Source organism: Empidonax traillii, unplaced genomic scaffold (assembly GCF_003031625.1).
Source record: "Empidonax traillii isolate 1590-97213 ecotype Southwest subspecies unplaced genomic scaffold, ASM303162v1 scaffold517:size446157, whole genome shotgun sequence".
NCBI lineage: Eukaryota > Metazoa > Chordata > Aves > Passeriformes > Tyrannidae > Empidonax > Empidonax traillii.
The window spans coordinates 308,606-335,626 of record NW_020955710.1 but is presented as its reverse complement, the minus strand read 5'-3'; the positions used below and the strand labels follow the sequence as shown (position 1 = coordinate 335,626).

Genomic DNA, 27,021 nt, shown 5'->3' with positions numbered 1-27,021 from the left:
GGAAAGCCGGATGCTCAAGAGACAGCTAGGGGTAGATCCATGATCCCGGGGAAGAATCTGGCCGGTGCAAGCTTTTTTTCTCTCAAGTCTCAAGAAATGGACACTGTGTGGGCTGTGTGGACACTGACATGGCCACTCAAACCAAGGCCAGCTCAGCAAGGAAATCCCTGTGGAGCATGGAGCAGCAGGAGCAGCACCTGAAGCCAGGACCAAAGAGTGTGCCACAGGATGCTATGCAACAGGGAAAGAACAGGCCTGTGCCAGCTCTAATTGGCCCCTAAAATGACAAGTTATTCTTTTCTATTTAATCTCTCTGTGCTTTGTTTCCCCATCTTTAAAACATCCCTTCATCTCACAGAGGTTTGGGGAAAATTAATTAATTGCTCATCAACTGCTCAGATACAATGGCGATGAGATGGGCAGACGTTCAAGAGGAAATTAATAATTCTGCCTCTGAAACAGGGCTTGAATAGAGCCTGGTAAATAAGGCAGAAGGGCACAGAGTGAACAATAAGGAGAAAACAAAATCCTGAATAGCTTCTCATTAAGTGAGCGAAGTCCATTCTGTGCCTGAGGGAGGCAGGGACCCCAGCGGTGAACTCAGCAGGAGACCCTGTAATTAAAGGCTGGATAATAATGAACACACACAGGGGGGGCAAATTACAGTGCACAGGGAACCCTAACGCTGCTATTTTCTAACTTTTTGGTGTTTGACTTTCAACCCTAACAATGCTCTTTCAATGCCTTTTTTAGGTGTGCAGTGTCATACAGAGGTGTGGGCATCACACTTCCCTTCTCCTGTTCCAGCAGTGGGATGTCTATTCTGATTTATTCTGAAAAGTGGGCACTTGTAGTCATTAAAAGCTTAGAAGAATAAACAATTAGAGTTGGTGCTCAAGTAAATACATACCAGCTTTTTGGGGCTGTGGGCTTGTTTCTTTTTCTATTCAAGGTAACCAAACCCAGTATTTTCTTGAACTAAAGAATAATACATCCAAACAGAGCACGCATGAACTACAACCTAATTTAAAAATAAAACATATCCCAGAGAGAGTTGGTCAGTATTTTACAACTCAACCATTTACCAGTCAAAAAGCCACAAAAACCAAACCAAAAGAAGGCTTTCTAAAAGAGTGCTGATGGCAACGCTGCAGAGAGCCCCTGCAGGTCTGAGCTCTGGAATTCCCATTCCACGGACAATACACCTGAAAACCCGAGGGCTCCAGCTGCTGACCCTACAGGTCTGAGTCCAAAGAAAAAGCCCTGGAGCACAGCAGGCAGCTTCGACCAATGACCAGACTCCAGGCTCACCTGGCAACTCAGCACTGAGATCCAGGTCCCCAGGTGAACAGAAATGCAACCACCAAACAAATTTAGCACCTATGTTAGTGCCTCTGTAGAGACACTGTTGATAATAAAACCAAATTCCTGCTAGCATTAACACAAAACAAAGAGATGAATCACAACAATAAAAGGGAATGACTTTCTGGTGAAAGATTAGGAGGGGGGAAAAAATATAAACAATAAAGCAAACCAGAGTTTATCTAGAACATCGTAATTATTGACACTGAGGCTTCTTATTTGCTCATTAAAATCACCGTTCCAAATCAATCATTCCAGTGGTCCCCCCCTCTCTGAGGGTTAAACTGCGGCAAACAGGTGTTAAGTGACTTGACCAAACCATACACACATCACCCCCAGAGTCAAGGAAAACAAAGCTGGGACACATCTGTCAGAATCTCAGCTCTTGGCCTGAGACACGCAGACCACACTTGGGATGACTCCCAGCAGCCAGTCCTCACCTCGGACTCCTGAGCGCTACCAAGCCTGCAAGCTGAAGGCGTTTCCGAGAGCACCTGAGCTGTGTTCCACCCTTCAGAACCATCTCCTACCTCAAAACAGTCTCTCAAGAATACTGACATTCTCTGTCAACCCCCAAACTCTAGCAAACCTTTTCCACCGAAAGCTGTGATCTGGAGCCAGTACTTTTAGCAGGTTTGAGGCACGCAGTCTACACTGTGGAGACTAAAAATCAGAAGAATTGGCTCCTCTGCCACTGTGCTGAACAGTTAATCACATTCATTTGCTTGAAAAAAGCAGCCTGAGCAGGAAGTCCTACTGATGACACCTCTGGGGAACACAGCTTCATGCCCCGGGAAGGCTTTGGTCATTAAAAATTGACCTCAATCAACTGGGCTTTCATAGAGTTACAGCAGAGCCACCAACACCTCGAGCATCTGTAGCTTCCAGCTGCATGTTCCATGCAAATAAGAACACTTAGATGGTTAAAAGGTATTACAGTGGCCTTATCCTGAAGCCTCCTCACAGTGAAAATGTTCACCTTTATCCTGTAAAAGTTCACTGCTAATGAAAAAATACAATTGGATCACAAGCTTTCCCAGGAAAGCTCAATCTCTCTGCATGCTTTCTCATACTGACTAAGTTATACTTAGTCCAGCTCTTCTCCCAGAGCTAATTATCCCACTGCTCCGTGTTGATAATGTCACCCTGCTTCTCCTCTTTACAAGTAAGTCTGCACAATAACATGTCAAAGAACATTTATGAGGTTGTAAAATACTGGGCAAGTTGGCAAGTGCGAAGGTGAATGCAGATTCAGATATTTAATTATACAGTCAATCATGTCTGCAATTCAGAATGCAGCTCAGATCTCAAAACTTAATGACTTTAATTTCAGATTAACAGCTTGTGTTGTCATAAGCAGTTTGACACGGTGGAAAACAGTCAGAAACGGCACTAGGAACTGATCGCCTGACAGCTAAGGAGGAAAAACATTGGAGCATCCATGGAAGTATTCAAAACCGACTGGACCAGACTCTGAGCAACCTGCTCCAGCTTTGAAATGAGCCCTGCTTAGAACTGGGGGAGTCAGGACGTGAGCGCTTTGGATTAGAGACCCCCAGGTCTGTTCCCACATAGCCCACTCTGTGCCTATGGATACAAACAATCACAGGCAAAACTGTATCTTAATCACACAACTTCCCGAGCCCTGCCAGTCACCCACGTGCACCCCAAGCTATCTTGCACAAAGGCAGCATCTTTGGAGCTGCTCCAGGAGCACCATCTTTCCCTGGAGCTGCCTCGCAGGGCTCCCCACCCTGATTTACCCACCAGAAGCACCGACACCTCCTGGCTCCTTCGGCCTAAAAGGGCCCAATACAGCCATCACCGTGTGGTTTTCAACAGCTACCAAGAGGAGGTGTTAAATAACCAACTTTTATTCCTTTGACCACCCACGTCTTGGGCAGCTTAAAACACCAGCGCTGACGTTTGCTGTTCTGCTTTTCATTTCAAAAGTGCGAGAGGAACAGCACAGGGCTCTATTAAAAAGAACAAAGCCAGAGAAATTTGTGGCAGAGTTGTGACCCTGGCATCTGATTTCACAGCACAGGGTGCAGCAAGAACTGTTAGGAATCATTAAATGCTCTTACCTGTCCTGCAAAAAGCCCACACACGCCAATAATACAGAGAATGTTAAATACAGCCGAGCCTACAATGGTTCCAACGCCTACATCTCCTTTTGTGATAAAAACACCTGAAAAACAAGTTCAAGAGAAGCTGTGTAAATTGGAAAGAATGGAATTTTTTCACAATAAAACTGTAGACCTCACAACCCCATTAATAAATCTAAAGGCAGGCACTGCTTCTGCCGCTTTTTCTTATATTTAATAGGGCAACCTGCAGAGACTTGCTTTCTGAGGAGACCTGGATACATTGTCTGATGGAAACCAAGTACCTTAGTCATGTCTAAGTTACCAGCCTCCTGGTCTTGTGATCCAACATTATGGCAATACTCATCATAAACACTGTAAGCTCTGTGGCAGCAGCTGCTTGGACACAAATTTGCAGGAAACCGTCTCCTGTAAGACATTCCTTCCCCAGTACTCCTCGTATCCCCATCCCAACAGGCTTCAGCAGGGATGAGTTTCAGTAGAAGCTGGAGCTGATTCAGAGCTGTCTGGCCATTAGTTACTTCCAAGCTGTCAAGTTTGGTTAAAATTGGCCAATGAGGTTAAAGGTGAGGGAGATGAACTGACACACACATGCATCATAGTGCTGCACAAAATCCTTTCCTTAGGAAGCCAGCCTAAAAATAACACTCCATCTCCTGCTAGCTGTCAGTCTGTTTAAATTCATCACTTGCTTTTAAGGTTCCGACAGTATTTATCTGGCCAGTGCAGTTTAGGTATGTTTTCCAACTGTATCCTTTTCTCAGAAACACAGAAGCACTCACCTGTCAAGTGACATGCATCTGGATTACACCACAGCAGGATAATGATCTGACTATTAGGGTTTTTCTAAGTTGCTTGAAGGAATCTGGTTTTGTTTTCACCCTGCTACTGCACTCCCCTTAACTGAAATACAGCCCCAACTTTGTCCAATTTAAGTTCCCAAATGTTATGGCTTTGCTTGTGTAATCAGACCTCTCTGCAGAGCACACAGTTTTGCATGAATTAACTTATGCTCTGCATCTGACAGCTGTGACTGAAATAGGAGTGTCTCCCAGAGAAAGTATCTAAGCTGAGGGCTAGTTCTCCTTGGGGATGGAGAGCCCTCCATACCCTCCCAGCCGCTGCCCTGACGATCCTCTGCCAACAGAGATGTGGATGAGTAAAACTGCACGGAACAGCACCTTTTTATAAACACTGACCACAGGCCCCTCTCAGCTTAGGGCTGTGGAAGGACTTCACCTAGTGAGGACTTCCCGCAATCAGTCCTAGGTGAGCCCATGAGGGAAGGGCCCGGCACTGTAACAAACGTTACAGGCTCATAGCAATCCCATTTCAACTCTGAAAAGCAGCCAGGGCAAGGCAAAGGTTGGGGAAGCAGCAGCAGGTTAGTTACCTATGACAGATGTAAACAGCTCAGGAGCGGAGCTTCCCGCTGCCATGAAAGTTGCCCCAGCCACATCTTCGCTAAGATGCAAGCGCTGCAGAGAAACAGAGGCACTGGTTACAACACTGAGCAGCTGAAGGGATTCCACTGCAAACGTCAAACTGTCTGCCCAGAGAAACTCATGTAAAGGTTTATGTTAACAAAGGTTAAGTACAGGGGAAAAGTCATCACAGGCATTGGCTACGTAAGTCAGCATCTCCTGGCAGAGAGGGCAGGTTGTGCTTGTGCTGCCCTTCACAGAGGACAGGAAGGGCAGCACTCCAGACAGCACTCCAGCAGCTTCACCACTCTGTCTGCTCCACAGTCCCAGCAATACACACCTTATCCACTTTGGCCCATAAAGGGCAGGGCTGCAGCTCAGTTTTGGTTCACCCCCAGCCACCTTCCCTGGCATCACTTAAGCCTTGGCCATTTACCTTCACCTCACCCCCTTTCTCTGGGATCACCTCCTACACCTGTCACCCAGCAGTACCCATGGACTGTCTAAAACAGGGGCTTCTGGAAGGGAAAGGATCCACTGTTCTATAAAAACTTCATCAACATATGCTGCTTCCAAAGATTCAACTGGTTAATTACACTCTTGATGTTGTCTGCTCCATCTGCACCAGTGGCTGATCAGCAGATGCCACAAGGCTGCTGAGGACCACGAGCCTCACTGGCACCTTCCCCCGTTCAACACAGAGCTAAAACCAGCCCCCCCAAACAGCCACCAGCTCTGAGCTGTTACTACACCAAGCTGGGGTGTGAGTCAGCAGCTGCTGCTGTGAGCGCAGGGAAGACGGGCAGCCAGAGCACAGGGATGAGCCCAGGGTGGTGGGAGGTGTCCCTGGCAGAGCTGGCTCCTGGAGGCAGCGCCTCCAGCCTGGCAGCAGAGAGGAAACCTCCCTCTCCCCTCATCCCTCTGCAGTGCTGCAGGGCTTCTCTGCGACTTTATCGTTACCTTTGCACAGAGACCAGACTGCAGAAATCCTCCCACCAGCCTCACCAGCCTGATCTGGACTGAAGATCCCACAAGGGTAATCCTGGCCCCTAAGAGAAGGTTAGTCTATCCACTCACCATGCACCGATAACACTTCGTATGTAAGTTTTGGGGACAAGGTGAAAGGACAGGATGTGCCCTCACCAGGAATGCTTTTAAAGCAGAAGACCATGGCATTGCTGTAGTGCTATAAAAGCTTGTGGAACCGTATTAAACACAGCTTTATGGGAAATTATTTTAAACAGAATCAAACTCACTGGGGAAGAAGTTCATGAGACCAGAAGCAGATTCCCCAAAGGCCAGGTTCTTCTGAAGGATGTAATATAGAACTGTGGAGACAGCCACCCTACAAGAGCTGCTGCAACTCAGGGTGTCTTTTGAAAGCAAAGACAATCAGCCTTTGCAAAGTGCCCCGTGCCTTTTCCCATGCATTCTTGAGTGCTCACATCAAGGACAAACCATGGAAAGCTGGATGTTTTGCAGACAAGCCATTCTGGATTAATGAAATCAAAAGTAGTTGGACCAGGAAACAGGACTGCACATTTCTTTTGCTATCATTTAATTACAGAAGGGTTTAATTACGCATAATCTACACAAAAGGACTTGAATGCCCCCAAAGGTCACCTATGGGGTGAGAAAAAGCTTTTGGGAAAGAATCAAACAGGAGCAACAGGAACAGTAAAAGTCTGACCCATTTATATGACCCATTTTGATAATCTCTAGTGACACAGCACCTTTCACCTCACAGTAACTTTAAATACAAGTAGTCCAGATCTGATGTTCAATTGCAAAGCCTTCTCTTTCACACACAATTAAATAGAACTTGTTACTGTCATCTTATTGGCAGTGCTGGGTAACAGAATGGTTCAGAACCACTAAAGTACACAAGGAATCGTTATGTACCATTGAGAAGATAACAAATAACCAAAATGCAAAGATCTAGGCAAATGAAAACTGCCTTCTAGGGCCCAGGTGCGAAAAAGGCTCTCACAGCCGGGAACTGAACTACAAATATCAGGTTAGTTTAGAGATGACTTCCATCAGAGCTGTCAGCACAGATGACTTCTCCTGCCATTGCCGACACCTCTCCCAGGGCTAGGCACAGCCCATGCCCTGACGAGTGGCACTCACTGCCAAGAACACGGGCAGGCTCTCCTCCAGATGACACAGACATCTCACTGCCAAGACCGAACCATATTTCTACATGCAAAGATTTCATTGCCTGGAACTGACTACAGAGAGGGCTCGCAGTCGCTGTGGGCACACGGTCGTGTTCTCTTTGTAGCTGTCTGACCTGATTTAGGCTAAAATGTACTCCTTGTCTTCTAAAATTTCAGCATGCCAACCTCAGCAAAAGAGGGACAGAGTCCCTTGCAATTGCTGGAAGCATTCACAAGCTTCTTTACAGCTGACCTGGCTGTCCCACTTGCTTTACAACTTACACCCACACAACACATGGTGTGAGACTCAGGCCTTCGAGCACAAGGGACAAGGTCTGTGACTTCTACTGGGGTAGATCACAGGTTTTAATTTGTGTCAGATAAGGGTAGGGCCTGGTATTTCTGCAGAGACATCTAAAAAGACACACAAACGAAGCAACAGCAACTACCACAGTGTGAATGGTTGGAGCACCTGGAGAGCCTGTCAGCCAACACACACAGGCCGTACTGAGCAACTAAACAAGCAACACGAGGGACACTGTAGGACAACAGTAAATACACCATCACCACATCCTGAGGCCCTCCAGAGCTGCTGCATGAGCAGCACGTGAGCAGAAGGAACATCTTCTCATACTTACTTCGCAAATCTTTTCCAGCGAAGGGACAAAGAAATCATCGCAGACGATTGCCAAGGCGTAAAACATGTACACGGCCTGCAAAAGAGGAGAGAAAAGGCTGAGTCTGGAGACCAAAAATTTGCTGGACATTGGTAAGTCACACAAATATTTTTGCCTTCCTTTTTTTCCCCATTGCACAATGCAAGGCTTTTTTTATCATTCTGTTCTGTGAAAACCCAAACCCTGGAGGAGTAATTCTTAAAATCTGGTGTTCCGAAAAAGAGGAATGGAGCTTATTTTCTGTGATTGAAATGCTCTGCCATGTCACCTGGGTCCCAGCGGTAAATCTTGCTAAACTTCATATAGGAACAAACAAAACCCAAGGGAGAACAGAAGACTCAAAAGGACACTGAATCAATCAGCTCTTCAGTTCCATTCCAGAAGCATTTAATCCATGTTTCTGTGTTGTAAACAGAACGTGCTGGGGCCTGATCTCTGCCCCGAGAGGCAGATGGCACAGTGTGGCTCCCATCCTGCAGCAAAGCCCCGTCCTCCCCCACGGGACTAACCTGGTCCATACTGCCCCAGAGGGGAAGGATCTCTGTCCCCACTCAGTGCACACCCTGCCATTGGTAGGAGAATGCTCGCTGGCACAGGGGCAAACAGATGAAAAGCATGTCAGGTACTGACAGAGCACAGCCCCACAGCCAGGCAGTGCCTCCCAGCCCACTCTGCTTCACTGCCATGGACACATCCAAGGCCACTGCGCCCCCTCTCACAAACAGCTCCATGGCAGAGAAATACAGGGAGGCAGAGGAGCAAGGCCATCATCCCACAGGATGTGCACAAACCAGACGTGCCCAAACAGAGGGGACTCCTTGAAAGTTCAAAGATGGCTCCACCTTTTTTGTAACACCTGCCATGTACCACCATGGGATTACTTTTACAAGCAGTGCAGCTCCAGTGAGTAACTACAGCTGAGAGAAGGGGACAATACTTGTAGAAAAATCAGTGTCTTAATCCCATGGAACCACAGTTATAAGCACATCACCAACAGATCCTGCAGCTCTCCTTGTTGTTGAAGTCCTGCAGAAGCTCAGATAATGGGAGAAGGCCAGAATACTTTTTTTTCTAGAGAGAAAGCAGCAAAAAAAATGCCCTCCAGGTTTTCTCTTGTTTTAGTTTTTAAGGAACAGGTGTAAATCTCCCAATCCACCAAACATCCAGATTCTAACTTGCTAGAATTACAGTTTGGCTGCAAAAAGCCAGTAATTACGGTAAATCTCATCCATGAAAACTTTTCAAGCTCAAAAATAATTCAAGTGCATTTTTTTCAGGATTAGAGATGGGAATTTCATCACAACAAATTTTTTTGATACCATCTTGAAGAATGGGCACTAGACTGTCACTTAGGGCAGTTTCTGTGCTTCTCAGTCACTTCTCATAACATGAATAAATGTAACTTAGGCTTTTTGAAACTCTTACACTGCAAAATGCTCCCAAGGGCCACAGACGTAAGCAAAATTCCAGGTCTCCAACTCTGCTGGATGCAGCAAAGATCCTGATCTTGCAGAGGGTGCACCAGCTGCTGACACAACGTCAGTTGTATGAACAGAGATAAAGGAAGCAAATGGCTTGCAGGCATTGGGTGTCGTAGGAAGAAGGATCAGAAACAGCCCCAGAGAGCTGTGTGGCCAATTCCCGTAGAAATACGATGGATAGCGGGTGCCTGGATTTTTGATCTGCTAATCATATTAATCTGCAGTGGGTCAAGCCACTGTTTTGCTTCCCCAATACACAGTAATGCCTTTCAAGAACACTAATCTGTCCATCATCATCCCTGTAAGTTGAGCACATCCTCCACCTCTGACACAACCTACATCCAGGGAGCAGGTACAAAGTGGCCTCTCATGGCATTCTGCTTATTAGAGGGCACAACCACAACCCCAAAGGGTGACAAGGCAATCCTTCCCCACCCATGCTTTCGCATTTGTAGGATCAGGTACAAGAGAAAAGGCAAAAAGGGGAGTGAAATGAGTAAGGAAGTCAAAGACTGCCCTTCCGCTCTTGGTAGCCCTCCTGGAGGGGCAGGGAATGGCAGCTGCTGCAGCGGCTGGGAGCATGGAGCCAAACCCACTGCCCTCCTCCAGAGCACCCGGGGTGACTTTAGCAAACGTCAGCACCGGGCTGAGAGCACTGACCAGGCTGAGCCCTCGCTGACTGTACACTGGAGCATTTACTGCAATGACCTCACTGCTGTCACAAACCTGGGCTTGGCTGTGAGTCCTCCCTAATTTTACTGAAGTGGCTTGAGTGCCAGACAGAGGAAAGCGTTAGAGTCTAAGGAGTATCTGGCTAAAACTCAGGCTTGTTCACAGAGGAAACCACTGGCAGCTACCCCCCATCAGTGAACACAAGGACAGTAAGTGCTACTTTCTTGGAAGTTCTTTGGGTTTTTTTGGTGGGGCTTTTCTTGTTTGTTTGCTTTTTAAACAAACAAAACAAAGCGATGTTTAGAGTTTGGGTCAGCAGGAACACAACCAAAACATTTAATGTCATATCAAGTCAGGCTCGCAAAGAGGCAGCCCCGAGACCAATCCAGGCTATTTCATGTGAAAAGGAGGAAAAGGCAGCCAGTACCAGGACAGGCCAGTCTGCGCTGTATGACCCATGAGGCAAAGGCCAAACAGGATGGCTGCGATGCTTGGCAGCTTCCATCTAAGTTACCATGAGATTCCAACAAGGAGTCTCGTGGCTTCTTCCTTCGGCACCCCCCACCCGTCCTCACAGGCACTGTGGGAGCAGCAGGATTGGCGCAGGGGTGGAAAGAAGCAGGGCAGCATGGGCTGAAGCCTGTTCCACCTGCAACTGCCAGCACGAACAAAGGCAGCAGTCGAGGGACAGGGGGTTGCTGTGGGCAGAGCTGGAATGTGGCCTGTGCGATGGCAACAGAGGACAGAGGACAATGTGATGGGCACACCACTCAAAATAAGGCTCAGCCCCAGCATCATTTACTTGTGTTTGGCTCCAAGTGATGATATGGAAGTCTTTACCCAGGCAACATACTTAGAAGACACTCTTCCCCCCCAGAAGGACATTAAAAAATTAGGAAAATGAAATGGTCCTGTGTAAAAGGATTACAAATGCCCATTTAAGTATTACATTAGGAATGATTTTAAAATTATGATTCTAACAATAAAGCATCAGAGAATAATTGCAATCTCTGCATCAAAGGAGCTTAATATCCTGACTCAAAATACCTGTTCCATCGCACAGGATGAAATGGACATTTTTCACCTTGGTCCAGTAGTGCTTCACCTTCCCACAGCAGTCTTCATAGTTGAACTAAAACTTGCTTTACTAAGCTAAAATAAGCAGTTTTTCACAAGAGAGGGTAATGCTGTAGAAGCCAGCAATCCCCACAGCCCTGCCTTCTTCCCAGAGCACTGGGAAAGGCCGAGGTGACCTTCCTTGCTGCTGCCCCACAGCCCCGCTGCCCCGGAGGGCAGGCCCAGCCAGGGGCCACTCGGAAACCAAGCACAGGGCTTTCCTCAGCTCTGACTACATTACAAACCTCCCTACAACTCCACTGCTGGAGAGAAATTAAAAAAAAACATTCAAACAGGATCCCCCAGAGCCCAGGTTCACTCGGGGCAGCAGTGAGCTGTGGTGGCACAGCACTGCCACGGCACGCATGGCCAGGCACCGGGAAATCACCGGCCGAACGAGGCAGCTCCGTGCTGCCCAAGTGACGTAGGCTGGGCTTTGACTCAGTGCAGAGATAGATAAAGACAGGATGCATCCAGGGCGACCTACATTTTCCGAGCGCCTCGCAAGGAGGGAGGCAGGTGCCTGTTGGAGCACACCCGTTCCCATGGCTACACAGAGCCAGGGCAAACCCGGAGCAGGAGGGACTGCTGAGCACAGACACTGCTCCTCCCTGCACCCCCTCAGCGTGGAGGGCACAGCTCTGCCCAGGGCCAGGCTCCACCCCGACCACACACAGGCCCCCTCACACTGGCAACGGAACATTCCAGATTTGCCAGAGAAAGCCGGGAAAAGGGGGAGCTACACCATACTGTTAAAAACACCAGGACAGCACACAGATCCAAACCCTCCAGTCTTGGCTGTCAGCAAAAAACTTAGGAATTTCTCAGTGAAGCCATTTCCCCTCCCCATATCGAGGAGGTAACAGGTGCCATGAGCATGGCAGGGCTGAAAGGTCCACATGGGCACCCGTGCACATCAGCACCAGACTCTCAAAATCCAGGTCCTGGCCTCTCCAAACTGAACAACCCAAACCAGTGACTTAGCAGGGAGTTAATGCCTGTGGCAGCACACCCTCTTCTCAGAGGGGACATGGAAATAATGAATAGCAGTGAAGCAATCAGTTAATGAGCTCTGAAAAAGTATCCAGGAGAAATTAAATGCCATGGCTCCAAACCTGTAATATGTCCTCACTGGTCCCACTTTTTCTTTAAACCAAAGTATTTTCAGCTCAGCCCTAGAACTATTGCTGAACTGTCTAGTTTTTCCTGGATTTTTTCAAGTGTTTAGGGATTTACTTTCATCTTTGTGAAGCGTTAGATCACATTTAGTAATTCACGCAGCCCCACCCTGAGGTCTGCTGGGTCTTTGTGCTTTCACTTTATTAAACAGCAGAGAGACCCAAGGCCCCAGTGATAGCTTTTGTCTCGTTTCTCTGGCTTCCATTAAACAGCTTTGCATTGGTGCCTTTCAGAAAGAAACATGAAAGTATGGGCAAAGGGGCAGAGGAGAAAGAGCAAGTTTTTACTGAAATGAATAGAAACTGTTTAAGGGGAGGTCAATAAACATGAGAAGCATGATGATGACCTCTAATCATCACTGCATTGTTCTCCCTACCACTACAGAGCCCCTTTTACAGGCTGATTTCCTCAAACCCACTGAGAAATCTCAATGGAGACAATGAAACTCTGTGTCTGTGTCCTTTTTTTCTCCAAAAGGGGCATTTCTGCACATGCTCTGATTTCATCACATGTTTGGTAACTGTATTGCTGGGAGGTAAAAGACAGATTTAGAGGTTCATCACCCCAATACAAAGACAACCCCTTTCAACACAGATTAGAGGCAGGTTGCTAAATACTGACAGTTGTCTATTTTCTATGAGTATCATTATTTTTTCTTAGAAAAAAGGTTGTCCCCAACTACTGCAGCGCTAGAGAGGCTGAATGCAGCTGGGTCCTGCACCTCAGGGACACATAAGACAGAGTATGGTCAGTAAATGTTCTTAAGTCAACGAAACTGCCATGGAGAATGACAGAGCACTGGTGGAGTGAGGCAGCTGCCTTGCTGCTTGGGGGAGAACCTGAGTGGGCATTTCTGGTGGGACAGCAGATGCTTACATCTACTTCTCATTAAAAATAGATTTTTCTTTTTATTCTGAAGTAGATGGTTCATCAAAAATTTCAGTCCTCCAGACTCCCTTTTGACACATGTTAAAGGCACGTTCAGCTTATTCAGAATTGAATTCACATATGAATTTTTGGGAGTATTCTTGTGGGTGCTAAAAAATCCAGCTATGGTCCAGTGCTCACTTTCCAAAACATCTCAAAGCTCAGTGTTCCCATGGAAACTTGGGATTCTTGAGCTTGCCAGGCACAGTCAATAGCAACGTTATTCAACAAATTTTTGCAGCCATTTAGCCAAAATAAAATCCTAACACAGAGGGCTCACATTACAACAAACAAAACAATCTAATTCATTCTTTAAAAGAAATCATGAATCACTGCACACAGCTAATGGTGACTGCTCATTTCAGCTGAGAATTATTAAAAGCTTTTAAACATTCACTAGAAATGGGTATTTTCTTGGCTGTTTAAGAATGCCTCTAACCCCCAAGATATACAGACTTGGAAGTTCTTCCTGAACACAAACAACATGAAAAAAAGAAAAGAATTGTCTTCATCCACCTGAGAGTCAAGGCAGGGACCTGAAGGGACACTGCTCCCCTCTGTCAGAGCACTGTAGCTGCTGACCACAAGTCCTCTAACACCTGCTAAATGTCCAACGGACTGACAGAACAGGGATATTTAAATAAGTTTATCTTGAGTATCTTTAATTTTGGCCTTACCCATGCACACCAAGTACACTGACTTCTCTGGGGCAGAGATCACGAAACTACAAGCCCAAAATTGCACAGATTTATGGTGTTAGTAAGGTCTTTAAAATAACAAGTATTCAAGTCTTCTTGGCCCATTTCTGAACTTTGAGGCAAATCCCTTGCCCACCCAAGGTCCTCCAGAATTCCCACCCTACAGCTGATAAATGAGGAGTTGCAATATTTTCTTTAACATATTCAGGAAGAAAAGCTCACTTTAAAAACTTGTGTACTAAGGGGAATTCCAGATAAACAAACTTTTTGGTTTCTTTTTGTTTTGGATATATTAATGTAGTTGATAATCTTTTAAACAGAAAACTGCCTCTAATGTCTTTCTCCTATAACTCTGGCATAAGGGATGCCACGAGGCTTTCTGGGGGTAAGACTTCACTTCTTTTTGAAGGCAATGACATGAATGTCCTCCCTTGACTGGCCAGGAATGTCCTCCTGCTCAGGGGCAGAGGGCAGGGGACCAGAGCTGCCCCCCGGTCTCAGCAAAGCCAGTCTGGCTGGAAGAACACAGCTGGTAGGGCTGACAAAGAAAGCTTTCTAGTTCATGTCATCCCATGGATATCTCTATGCCGGTATTACTGTCTCATATATTACAGGGTGTTCCAGAGCTGTGCCTTGCAGAAATCTTTTAGCTCTCTGACATTTGGTTTTCATCTTACGGATGCCAAACTCTCCCATTTTCAGAGACAACTTTCTCTTTCCTATGGACTGACAGTGGCTAGAGAAGAAATGAAACAGGAAACAAATTCAAACTATTCTCCCATTATTAAGATGACTCCTTTTTACCAGAAGATCCCAAGAGTACAAAGTATCACATACCTGACTGCATAGTCCACACAGGACATCAAAATGCACCAAAGAGAAAAGAACTTCAATCAGAACACTGGAGCACACTGAGCCCTGTCCACGCCAACAGGAGAAGAAAGGCAGTCACAACACTTACACAGAGGACGTGCAGGACCACAGCTCCATGTCTCCTGTCCTCGTTCGTGAAGATGTCATTGGGGAACTCATGGAGAGCTGCAAAAAGCAGGGGGGGGGAGGAAGAAAGCTCAGATGTTTAATCAGCTACTCAAAACCACCGCACCTGCTGTGAAGTAACACAGCAAGAAGTTGCCCAACCAAGTGCTGCATTACCACGCCAGAGGCTCTGTTTCACCTCCCCGTAGCTCAGCTTACCTTGTCCTTGGGAAACTACCTTTCCCCATGTGTTTGCTGTGCAATTTGCTCCTGTGGCCACCACCCAGAGACGCCTTGAGAGGGGGACAGACACATCCTGAACGCACAGCACGGCTCTGTCCTGAGCACGTGGGGGGAGGCAGCCAGTGCTGATGAGGGCAGGTGACAGCGGGCCTGCACCAAGAGCCACGTGTCTGGGCTGCAGCAGCAGTTCTCTTCCCACAGCCAAGCATGGCACAGCCGCGCAGAAGCGCACGCGATGCAATCCATAACCTTGGTTGCAAATACGGTGTCGCAAGTAATTTAAAGACAAATTCCCTCCACTTACCCAAATGCTTTATTACTGCTCTGGACATTAATTGGATTATAAAGTGCTGAAGGACAGCCTGCCAATTAGGCTGCAGGAATGGCTTTTGGTTAAAAACTGAGGAGGGAGTACGAAGACAATGCTCTGGCACCCAAGTGCTCCCCAGAAATTCCAGATCTGAATTACCCAACAACAACTGAAACAACGGCTTTCTGCTAATGGTCAGTTCCGAACATTCAGCCTTCAGCTGGGGAAAAAAAATCAAACTGGTTTTCCTGGCTTTCACATCATTAATAAAGCTCCAGCAATTGGAATTTAATTAGCAATTCCATAGATGATTAAATGGAAAAACAACCCAGCTCTCCCTCCCAGTTTTGCTGCCTCTGAAGCAAGAACTGAGCAAAAGGGAGCTACATCTTAATTTTGTTACTCATGCAAGCAGCAGCTCTACACAGGCAATGCACCTGAGGAGGAAAGCACTCTTTTTTACATACAGTCATTTGCCCAAAGGCTCAGCTCAATACTGTTAATTGTATTCCTATGGATTGGTAAATGTCATAATGAGTCCCAACAAACTAGCAGCAGCTACTGGAGCAGGACAGTTGGCATATATATATTTTAAAATATATATAATGAAGGAACATCAGCAATACCTTCCTCTTTTATGAGAACCAGCAATACCTTTGACTTTTTATCACCAGCCAGGATTCACCTACCAGGAGCTGTAACTCCTTCCTTCTGAGGCAGAACTAGTACTGCCAGGCTGCCCTCACCCTCCCACCGCAGCACGTGTGCTGTGCCAGAGCTGGCAAAGGCTGCCAAAACCACCTTGAGGTGTGCAGCCTAAGGAACCAGTCAGGCAGGTACCAGCACACGGACAGGTGTTAGAAAAACCCCAACAAGCAACACAAAACACTGTGGAAGCTGGAAGACAGGTTAAATCAGGCGGAAAGGATTCATCTTTCCTCAGCAAAACTTCATTGTGTGAAAACCAAATGCTGACATCCCAGCTTTAAGAACTGCTCCTGACCGCTCCCCAGACCACAAGCAAAGGAAACAGGGAGGTCTGCCTGCAGCAATGTTCAAAATGCTTTGCCAACACACACTCTCATGTGTGTGCTTCCCCCTCCCTCCTGCAGCTGCCTCCGAGATTTTACATTCTTTACAGGCAGATGATAAAAATCCAATCCCTTCATCAGGAGTCTTGAGGAGGTTCAAGGAGCCCGAAGTGCACCTAAGGTAAAGGCATAGAGGGGAAAAACACTACAAAAATAGCATAAGCTGCCACTAGTTGCAGTGACTGGGAATCCTGGCCCTCCTTTCTGTGCACAGCAGAAATGACTAGTCCTCCCTCAAGCTCAGGTTCCCACCTCACACTGTGGGGAAATGCACCTCTTTATGGGAGAAAATCCAAGTGTCCATCACCACATTCTCTGTGACATCATCTGAACACAAACACTTTTAGTGGGTTACACTTGAAAGCATGCAATTATAAACTAATATATGCAAATCTGAAATCTGCTGCATTTTTATTAGCTACATCAGGTGCAGATGAGTACAGATAAGAGGAGAGCTCTGCAAAACACAGGAGCTCCTTTCTAAGAAGAAATAAAGGGTGTTGCTGGAACACCACTCCAACAACAGCTGCCCTATTTAGCCGGTTATAAAAGCTCAGACAGTTTGTTATTTTGCTCTTAAAAGAGTCCTCAGCCTTTGTACAGAAAATAGAGGCAGATTTTGCCAAGCTTATTTTAATTGCACAGAAAAAAACCCCAACCGCGCTGCCAACAAACCCAAACTCAAAGAATTAAAGATTTCTGCCTAACAGGCTGCTCTGGTCCAGCAGACGTGGCAGGTATCAGCCTGCAAGCAGGAGAAGGGCAGGATCTTCCAAGAGCCAAGCACCTCCACACACACCTGCTGTGCAGGCACCAGGCACGATCCCACCACAGGCCGGGCACTCCAGCCCGCGGCACACATGGCTGGCTTTCAGTTTGCACTCAGGGAGGGGCATGTTTCCAGAAAACCCAGCACAGGAGTCTGCAGCTCAACACAACGCTCTTTCTAGGGGGCAGTCCTACCTCGTGCTGGCAACTTGTAGAGCTATGAATAAATATTAGGATTATTAGCATTTAGAAGTAATTGGAACTAGATGACTATTAGGAAGGTGTGGATTAGCCTTGGAAAGGAGGCTAAGCATTCCAGGGGCAGGGGAGCATTAGGTGTGAGAAGCTGCGCTCTTTTGCATCAGCCAAGAAGCTGACACGGGACTTGAGGTGTTCAGACAGGCAGCAGCTGCTGCAGGACAGGGAGCCCACGCCTCCCAGAGCAGGGCACAGGACACACCACAGCCACAGCACAACTCCAGGCACGACAAAGCAGGGGGGGGCCTGCTGCTGCTCCCTCCCAGAAGAGCCATCACAAGGGTTGCCAGATCCAGAGGAAAAGTCTGTATCCATACTCACCAAGGCAAAGTGACAATAGTCACACTAGTCCCAATATAATGAGTAGAATGAATTCTTGTCCTTTCATTCCCAATCAGTGTGTGATTCACTCCAACTGGAGCCCTGTTCAGCACTGGCTTTAGCTGACTTACAGAATGATCCGCATTACCACTGCACTCCAAGGATTTGCTGGCCCAACAGGAATCTGCCTCTGTCCTACACTGCCAAGGGAGTTCCCCAGCCCTGCTCATGCCCTGCCCCAGCCAGGTGTGCAGGGAGTACTGCTGCACCATCCCTCAAGGAGAGCCACCTTTCACAGCCCTCCTCCCTGCTACTCCCTTCTCTCTCCTATTTGAAGTTTCCACCTCTACAAAAGGATTCTTTATTGAAAAACCCAACACTGTACTGGATCAATAGTTCTCAAAGCTGCAACATCCACTTATTTTTAAAGAAGTCTTTATGTTGCTAGCCACTGTACCTACTCTGGGGACAAGAAAACCCTTGGGAAATTGCCACTGCTTTCATAGTGAAGGATGTTCAGCCTGGTCAATGAATTACCAGCAAAGAAAACTCAAAAAATTTACAACCTTGGTTCATTTTCTCCTGCTGTCCCCATAATTCTTCCGTGGCAGAGGTAAGTCACTTCAGTGCTAGGCTCCTCTATCCCAGGGCATCCAAACAGTCAGTCAGTGCCAGGCTCTGCAATCCCAAGGCATCCAACTACCCAGTGGGCAGAGGCCCAGCCTGTGCCTGCACACAGTTTTGTAGGGTAAGGGGTCTGCTCAGGGGCCCCTCTTTGCCTGCTGCTTCCCAAAGAGCTCTTCCAAAGTGGGCTGCACATCCCAGCACCGGGCAGAACTACGGCTACAGAAAGTCATGACTTGCAGAAGTGACAGGAGAGGGCTGGATTAGAAACCAGGGTTTAGATACACAACTTCACCATACAGGGACCACTGGCATTCACAGCACCAACACTGCTTCAACTGCCACGAAAAGTCCCAGAGACAACTGCCCTTCTGCAGCTGGAGAAACACCCAGCCAGGGGGTTGTGCCAGGCAGATGGGTGCAAGCTCTGGAGCCCAGATGACAGAGTGTTTGCTCCTGTGCCCAGCTCCGAGTGCTCAGAATGTGCCAGCAAATACATCACTGGCAGCAACACAACAGGAACAGAGAACCAAAGAGAACATCATTATGGCTTCAAACTGGCAGAGGGTGGGGTTAGATGGGATACTGGAAAGAAATTCTTCCCTGTGAGGGTGGGGAGGCCCTGGCACCACAGGTTGACCGGAGAAGCTGTGGCTGCCCTATCCCTGGGAGTGTCCAAGGCCAGGTTGGACTGGACAGCCAAGGAAAGAGCATCAAATAACATCCCCGTATGTTTGTTCAGTGGGTCTTTATGACTTCTGATGTCACCTATGAGAGACAGATGTTAGTGGAGCAAACCTTGTGATGTGAACTAAGACAACATTTTTTGCATCCATGCTAACAGCTTTTTTACACATGGAAATAAGAAACTTAGAAACAATTACTTACCTTTTTTCCCCTATCCTCAGAATCATTATTTTAAACTTGAGCTCAAGATTATTGCCTGGTTCAGGATAAGCAACAATATCACATTCAGCACCTTCCTGCACGGTGTCTTACCCAGTTCCCTGACCTCCAGCATCATCCCTGCACAGTACCAGCTCTGACAGCCCCAGCTGGGCAGGTGAGCAGCCCCTGCATCCCCGAGGTCTGTCCCTCACAGGGAGCAGGGACCTGGTGGACCTGCAGGCACAGGGAGGTGAGGGGGCTCAGGAACTGCTGCATCTGCTCAGCCTCACGGCTACCACTGCCTGGAGAGCAGCTCAAACAGCTCCACACTGCACAGCACACCAGTCCCTGCTCCCACGGGGAACACTGTTAAACCACGTGGTACCAGAGAGGCAAGGGACCGTGAACATCTTTAGCTATCTTTAAAACCAATAAGATCAGTCAAATTCTCTCTGAGGGGAGGGGGAGTACCTTTTATAGATACATAAATGTTTTACTGTCTGCCAAGTGAAAACGTGTTTGCATGATCTAAAATGCAAAGAGTGCCCAAGTATGCTGACACATCAATAATAAAACATTTAGCTAATGTTTTACTCATGTCTCCACTTAGCTGCTGCAAACAAGTGGCTGAAGCAGCACAGGGGTCCAGCACCCCACTGTAAATCATGCAGCATCCCTAGGGGCACCGCCCCACACCTCAGGGTGGTGTTCCCAGGCTCTGTCTGTGCCCCCCATGAGCAGACCCTCTGGGGGCCAGGCAGAAGGAGCCACACAGACCTGCCCGTGGGCTTGGCACCTTGGATGGCAGCCTGGCAGGTTAAAACAAGCTGGAGTTGTCATCTCACACCACAGCAGATGGAGTTTTCCCCCTAACCGACCTTTAGCTTTCCTTACCAGTGGGATAGTAACAGCCCAGTGCAAGGCACAATTCCATGACAGACAGCAGTTATCCCACAGCTCCTCTGCACGAGACAGCAGCAAGAGGCAGAGTGGTGGGAGCATCCCTGCTGAAGCTGCTGAGCCTTGTACCTGTTAACAGGTGCCTCTTGGTGGGATGAGCCAGACAGAGCAGACAGGGTGTGAATAAAATGGGAGAGGTCTGCATTTCTATTGAGTAAGTTATGCACGGGCTGGGGGAAAGAAAGGAGGGAGAATATGGAAGAATGGGAATAGGAGATGCACCACGGGGAATTCAGAACTGGCAGCTCATTTGCATGGGAAGTGAGAACAAACATCACTCCTTCCCACTCTGGAGGAAGCACTAGAGAGAAATCAGTGCCTGAAAACACCGAAGAGCAAGCTTCCCCTTCCACCCACCTACGGAACAACAGCTCATGGGAAGCCCCATTTCTGCCTTGCAGCACCAATTCCAGGAAGGGGAGCTCTGGCCAGGCTTGTGGGTTTAGACTGCAAGGGTGATTTTTCTGGGTGTAAACACGCACATAAACACAACGTGAGTGGCTCTGTGAGCATCCCCAGCAGCTGAGCTGTTTGCCATTCCATGCACATCTGTCACATCTTTAGCATTTCAGATGTTCAGAGTTGTACAGAAATTGCCAAGTGTGTTTCCTTCCAAACGAGGCACGTGAAGTGCCCCACCCTGCACTCCCCATGTCCTGTCGTCCCCCCTTTCTCCAGACTCTCCTGGCTGTGTGTTGCGTGACACTGTGCTCCCAGGCCCCACTCCTGCTCCACCACGGGGCTGTTCTGCTGTGCCCAGAGTACACACGCCAAAGCAGGTTTCCCTGAAACCAGCACTTTCCTCAGCTGCAGGAAGTAAAGCCTCAAAGGAACAAAACCCTGCACATAAGCAGAGCTCCTGTGAAGTCAAAAAGGTTCTGCCTTGGCTTCAGTGCAAAGAATCACTTGCAAGGTCAGAGGCGCATCGAGATCCTAGGACAGCAAGTAAATATATCTCAACACAAACAGGGAAGAAATCAGAAATAATAAACAATATGCAACAGCATATAGTTCAGAGAGAGTTTAAGTCAAATAACAACAGCAAGTGACCTTTAGAGAGAAGGTTATTCTTTCCTTTGTTCAGTACAAGACCAATTTCTGTTACAGTAAGAACCTGGCAACTGTTTCCCAGGACCTCTGAGCTTTTATATTCCTGTGCTTCACTATGCTATAGTTAAATTGCATGCTTAAACTGACAGAGAGCAGGGTTAGATGGGATATGAGAAAGACATTCTTCCCTGTGAGGATGGGGAGGTCTGTGAGGTCTCTTCTAACCCAAAGCTTTCTGGGATTCTGGAGCAGTTTTTGTTCTGCTTTGTGTCCCCAGGTTTCCCCATCAGAAGCAGCAATTCCTGCCTGCAGAAGGAAATGCATGGAGGTATTAACAGAATTGCCAACGCTATAACCTTTCCAGACCCAAGGACCGCTGGTGCTGGATCAAGATATTTCCTTTGACAAATGCAATACTTCTGCAAAGTGATCCATTATCAGCCACACGCTGTGGTCAGAAATAGCTGGCACGAGGTAGGTTCTTAGCAAAGCCACAGCAAGAAAAGAACAAATCCATGGCTGGCTCCTGTCCTCATATGAACTGCCAGAAATTCCTAATAACTTACTGGCTTAATTCAGCTCTTCCGAAGTTCCCAAACTTCTTTTGATTTGGAACTGAATACAGTCCCCCTTTCATTAGCTTTATTTTGGGAAACAAATATTTACACTGTGTTCATATCCATGGGTAGGCTAACCAAAAAAGGCAGTTTCTTACAAGAAGCACTTTTGTAAAGCCACCTGGTAAGGAAGAGATGCTGCTATCGCCTCTCTTCTTCTCTTGGGGAGAAAAGGGAGGGATGACTTAATCTCTCAGCATCCCAAGTACTGGGTGCAGGGATGTCATTAAAGAAGGGGAGCAAATTCCCCTTGTATGCTTCAGCCTTAGCCCCATTACAGGGGTGGCTGGGAACCTGGATTGTGGGAAAACAAACAAACAAAAAACCTTCAAAGAATCAAACTTTTGGACTTCGCCCAAAATACGTCAGAAGTGTGGTTAAACATGTGGTCCAGGCATGGGGGCAGCTTCAACGTGCGGCAGTCAAAGCCAGCCCTGCCCGGTGAGCAGCACGAGGATGGAGAGAGCTCACACCTGGAGCATGGCACAGGGACAGCGAGCTCCTACAGTCACAGAACTATCTGGAAAAGACCTCAAAGGTCATCGAGTCCAGCCCTGCCCTCCTGTAAGGGCGCCCAGCAAAGTCTGGCCAAGGTGAGCTCCGCTCTGGGCTATCCCAGCCCTCCAGCCTCTGGAGAGCAGAGTCGAGCCTGGAGGCCACTGTGGGCTCTCCCTCTCATGCTGTCAGGGCAGGGATTTACTGCCTGCAAATGAGTTTCAGCATTTAAACTGTCCGGGCTCATCTGCGGAGCAACTCTAATACACTTTAAGCTCCCTCCAATGTCTAAATGCTTAAAGCTATTACAATCTCTTTGTTATTTTACATTAGGCATCCCATTAACTATTTTCTTACTTTGATGCAATCAGGGTTTACCATTATTTGGAGATTAATTCTGGATAATGAGGCCACATGGCCCGTCTCTTCTACAGTGAAGAGTTGGTTGGCAAGGCAGGGCAGCCCCGCCATGACAGAGCCCACATCCCATCACCCCGGGGAGCACCCAGAGCACCAGGCACTTACTTGTGCCCTTCGAACATCTTCACATCTCCTCAAGCCCCTTTTTCAGTTTATCAGGATTTCTGAATGTCTGCTTGCTCCAAGTGTATCCAGGACCCTCAGTGCTTCACCTGCACAGCTGACATGTCCCCACTGTTACCTGCTAACAGACTGGCCATTATTTAATTCAATCCTTCAGCTACCACACTGCAACATTCATCGTGGCCAGGCTCAACTGGGAGGCTTCTGAGCCTAAGATTTACCCTGCCACCAGCAACTCCCTTACTCCAGACTGAAATTTCACCATGTTTCTCAGTGTGACATGCACTAATCACACACTTGCCAACAACCATCTCAGAGGATACTGATACACATGCTGTCCCATGAAGCTTGATAAATCACTTTGTTGCCATCAGGGTCCAGATCCTGGGAAAGCCCATGCACAAGCTTTGCCCTGAGCTCCCAGTAGCCCAGGCAGGACAGACAGCCAAGGCCTATCCTCCAGCACACGGTAGAGCTGGGTCCTGCCCTTTCCTCTAGGGTTCCACTGATGAATTTCACTTTTGCTTTTGTTTTCCTCCTAGCTTGTTTCTACACAACACAGAAGATACTTTAGTGATTTCTGTGGTTTTACCACTGGCTAACTGCATTTATTCCCTGATGAACTATACCAAGCTGGAGGAGCAGCACAGCCCCTGGGACCCTGAGTGCTGGCAGGAGAGGGGACAGTGCCGTGGCGGTGCAGGTGCCCTGCTCACACGTGCTCACTCTGTGTGTGCACATCACTCCCTACCCAGCACCAAAACACACACTACCACCTGAGCTGCCTCTGAGCGGGCCTTACAGGGGCCACACACGCACACATGGACAGACAGGTACTCACCTCTGTACACACACATGTACACACACAACCCTGCACACATTTACCTGTCTGAAATGGGAGAGCCTCGTGACAGCAGGGAGTCTGTGCAGTTGGGTTTAAACTCTAACTGTGGGGAAAAGTGAACACGCACCACATGCAGATGAAGCAAAGTACGTGGCAGGTCCCTCTGCAGTGACACATTTTGCTTTATGGTGACAGGCAGGCTTAGAGCCCAATCTCCGGCATAAAAATCGTATCAGTCAATGTCAACACACTGTTCATACATCAGAAAGACAACACTAGCTTTAAATAGGTACCAGCGATTGCAGAAGACAAGGCGCTTCCAGAACTCCATCTCCAAAGAGCCTTTTATCTCTCTCAGAAACTGAAAGCCCCTAAATATAGGACTACTGTTAAAAATTCATGAGCTTCAGCAGCTATTTATCAAAGTCATGGAAATAGGATATTTCCATGATGGTGAATGGCTTGACATTCATTACTAATAAGCAAATGTGCCCTTTATTACCATTTTGGAACAGAACATCGCTACCGATACCCAAGGAACGCTGCATTATCACCAGGCGTTAGCATTAGCTTTGCTACAATACGCACAGCGTTCCTGCCATCTGGATGCCTCACGCTCATTAGCTCCCAAACGAGGGTGCTGATGCCAGCTTTGCGGAGCCTGACTGCGCCAGGCGCTGCGTCCCGGACATGGAGTGGTGCCGTGGTGCTCCTCTCCACAAACCGTGCCCCAGACCACACTTACACTGACCCCTTCCTCCAGTTCACCGGATGCTCCTGCCAGAGCAAAGCCACGTGGCAGAGGGGCAGAGCTCACTGCAAAGGCAGCACCGTCAGCAAGCAGTGACGGCATCACAGGCGATGGCCCCACGGCCGGTGACAATGCTGACTGGGACACTGACTTCATCAGTGGCAGCTCCTGTCACCCCCCACTCACCATCACCAGACCTCAGAGGTTCAATCAGAATACAGCCGTACTTCCAGGCAGAAGAGGTGGAACTGTTTCTCTCTGTGATGGCATAAGTTTTTTATCTCTTTTATATATGGCAACTTTTATACACCTTCTGTGCTGCCGTGGGAAAAGCACGCATTGCTGTCTGCTGGGATGGCAGAAAGGAGGGGCAGAGAGGAAGGAGGAGCCCTTTCACCTCCCTCACATGACATGAGAAAGCTGTACGTGAAAATGGTTTGATTTCAGTGATCCCTGAGAAGCTTTTCTTCCCCAAAGGGTTCTTGAGGTAACTTGACCAACAGCTGTCATCCTGCAAGTGTAGATGGGCTTTTTCTTGCCCTAACCTGCTCAGAGAATACATGATGGCAGCTAAATCTTTTATACAGGGAGCCTTTTCCTGTGGTCTCTATCCACATGGCCCTTGTTCTCCTCCATTCTTTGTCCCTGCCTTTTTCCAACCTGAACAAACCCACACCACGAGGTTTTTACATGGTTTCCTGACCTTCACCTCATTCTAGGGGTGCACTGGGGGCTGCCCCCAGTCTGCCTGTCCCCCTGAGCCAGGGGATGCTCATTCATCCCAGCCATCCCCACAGCCCCTGATGTTGTGTACCCTCCCACCAGAAGCACCCACCCCCAGCTGCCCTGGCCAGATCCAATCCATGGATCTCGCTCTGCTCTTTGACCAGGCATCATTCCTTTTGTTCCCCACACTGCAGTTGTGCCTGGCATGTTGCAGTTCAATCCAAACACAGGTGAGGTGTCTTCCTTTCAAGAGGGCCAGCCTTTTCTTCCTCAGTGCCTTTCCTGGCTGAATGCTGGTTGCAGCATCAGAAATCCCAGGACATGGATGTGTGTAGTCTCAACACTGTGATGCCTCTAAGGCCTTTACGAGAGGGACAACAGCAGGCACACAATTCACTTCCTCCTTCCTTAGAGAACATCAGAGGAAGCTACAAGGGCAGCTGTAATTACATGTAAATCCCTATACAGGCAGAACTCTATTTTACATGTGGCTGGAGAACAGACCATCTGTTTTATGAAGGTACTACTAGGCTCTTTTTTCATTTTCTCTTTTATCCCAATTACATTCTTTTCCTCCCCCTCCTCCCTAAGTGGAAGCATTGCTGCAGTACTATCAAGAGTCTTAAAATAAGATTATCTTTTTAAATGAGAGAGTCTTTAAAGTGGGATTATACCTTACAACAGCGAACTAGTCTTTCAATCAATTCCAGAGGATATGCTTACAACTTCATTACTCTGGAAGAGGCTACATTTATGGGGCAACAAATGAGAAGGATTTACGTGACGGCACACAAGTTCAGAAAAAGTGCCTCCTCTGGCCTGTTTTTCCCTGAGCATGCCAGAACAGTGCTCTGGTGTCCTTCCAGAGCTTCGTCCACCACCAGTTTCCACGACACTAATGATACTGGCCCATCAACATCTATCCCCAGCATTTTCCCAAAAGATAGGCAGAAGTTGTATGGAAAAACAAGAAAGCAGCATTCCTATCCACAAGAAAAGTCCATGTGAAGGACTGATCCCCAAAGAAATAAGACATGATGCACACATTTTGTACAGCCCCTGCCTGCTCTTGGTAGGGCTGGAGCTGGGGAAGGGACACATTCTACAAGAACCTCCCACTGCACAATGCTTCCCACTGAGCAAATCCAGAGACTCTGGAAGAAGTGCACGTGCAGAGCAGGGCCACGAGCTCACATCCTTCACTGGCAGCTGTGCATGCTCTCCTGGGATGAAGTACCCACCTGCAACCCCACTGGGTTCAGAACAGGCTCCCCCACACAGGGACATCAACCACCTTCAGCTGCTGCTTTCAAATATTTGCTATGCACAAACTGAAAATTCCATGGCCACTGCCTGTGCCCTGACTTACACGAAATCCATCCATCCCACCTCAACACACAATTAGGAGGGCACTTCATTAAAACCGAGGCAATACCTTGTTGCCTGCTGTACAGGACAGCGAAGGACAGTGCTGACTGCTATGATCCACTGTGGAAACCTGCACTGCTCTTGCTCAGCCGGGACTGGGACCTTGCTGCTCCGTGGGAAAAGTGCAGGCACTTAAAGTTCAGGCATTTCATATTGCAAATTCACTGGACCTCATCAGTCCAACCCAACTTCCTCACAACGTACACACACCCTGCAGTAAGAAGTGACCCAGAGCGCCTGAAGTCACGAATACAGGGAAGATCCACTCGCACAGCACACGGCTTTTAGTTTTAATGGTTGTAAGGAGTACAAAACTCGTTTAA

General features: G+C 47.8%; 1 protein-coding gene across 2 annotated transcripts in view; it reads right to left on the bottom strand.

The window, feature by feature from the left end:
* Positions 1 to 27,021, bottom strand: part of SLC24A3 (solute carrier family 24 member 3) — a 105,015-nt gene that overhangs the window by 29,276 nt on the left and 48,718 nt on the right. For both annotated transcript variants that reach the window (XM_027896837.1, XM_027896838.1), the window contains exons 3-6: positions 14,765 to 14,841; positions 7,692 to 7,766; positions 4,864 to 4,948; positions 3,450 to 3,553 (exon numbers count right to left, since the gene is read on the bottom strand). In XM_027896837.1, coding sequence (XP_027752638.1) covers positions 3,450 to 3,553; positions 4,864 to 4,948; positions 7,692 to 7,757 — 255 coding nt within the window. In that variant the 5' untranslated portion in view covers positions 7,758 to 7,766; positions 14,765 to 14,841. The remainder of the gene's footprint in view (positions 1 to 3,449; positions 3,554 to 4,863; positions 4,949 to 7,691; positions 7,767 to 14,764; positions 14,842 to 27,021) is intronic.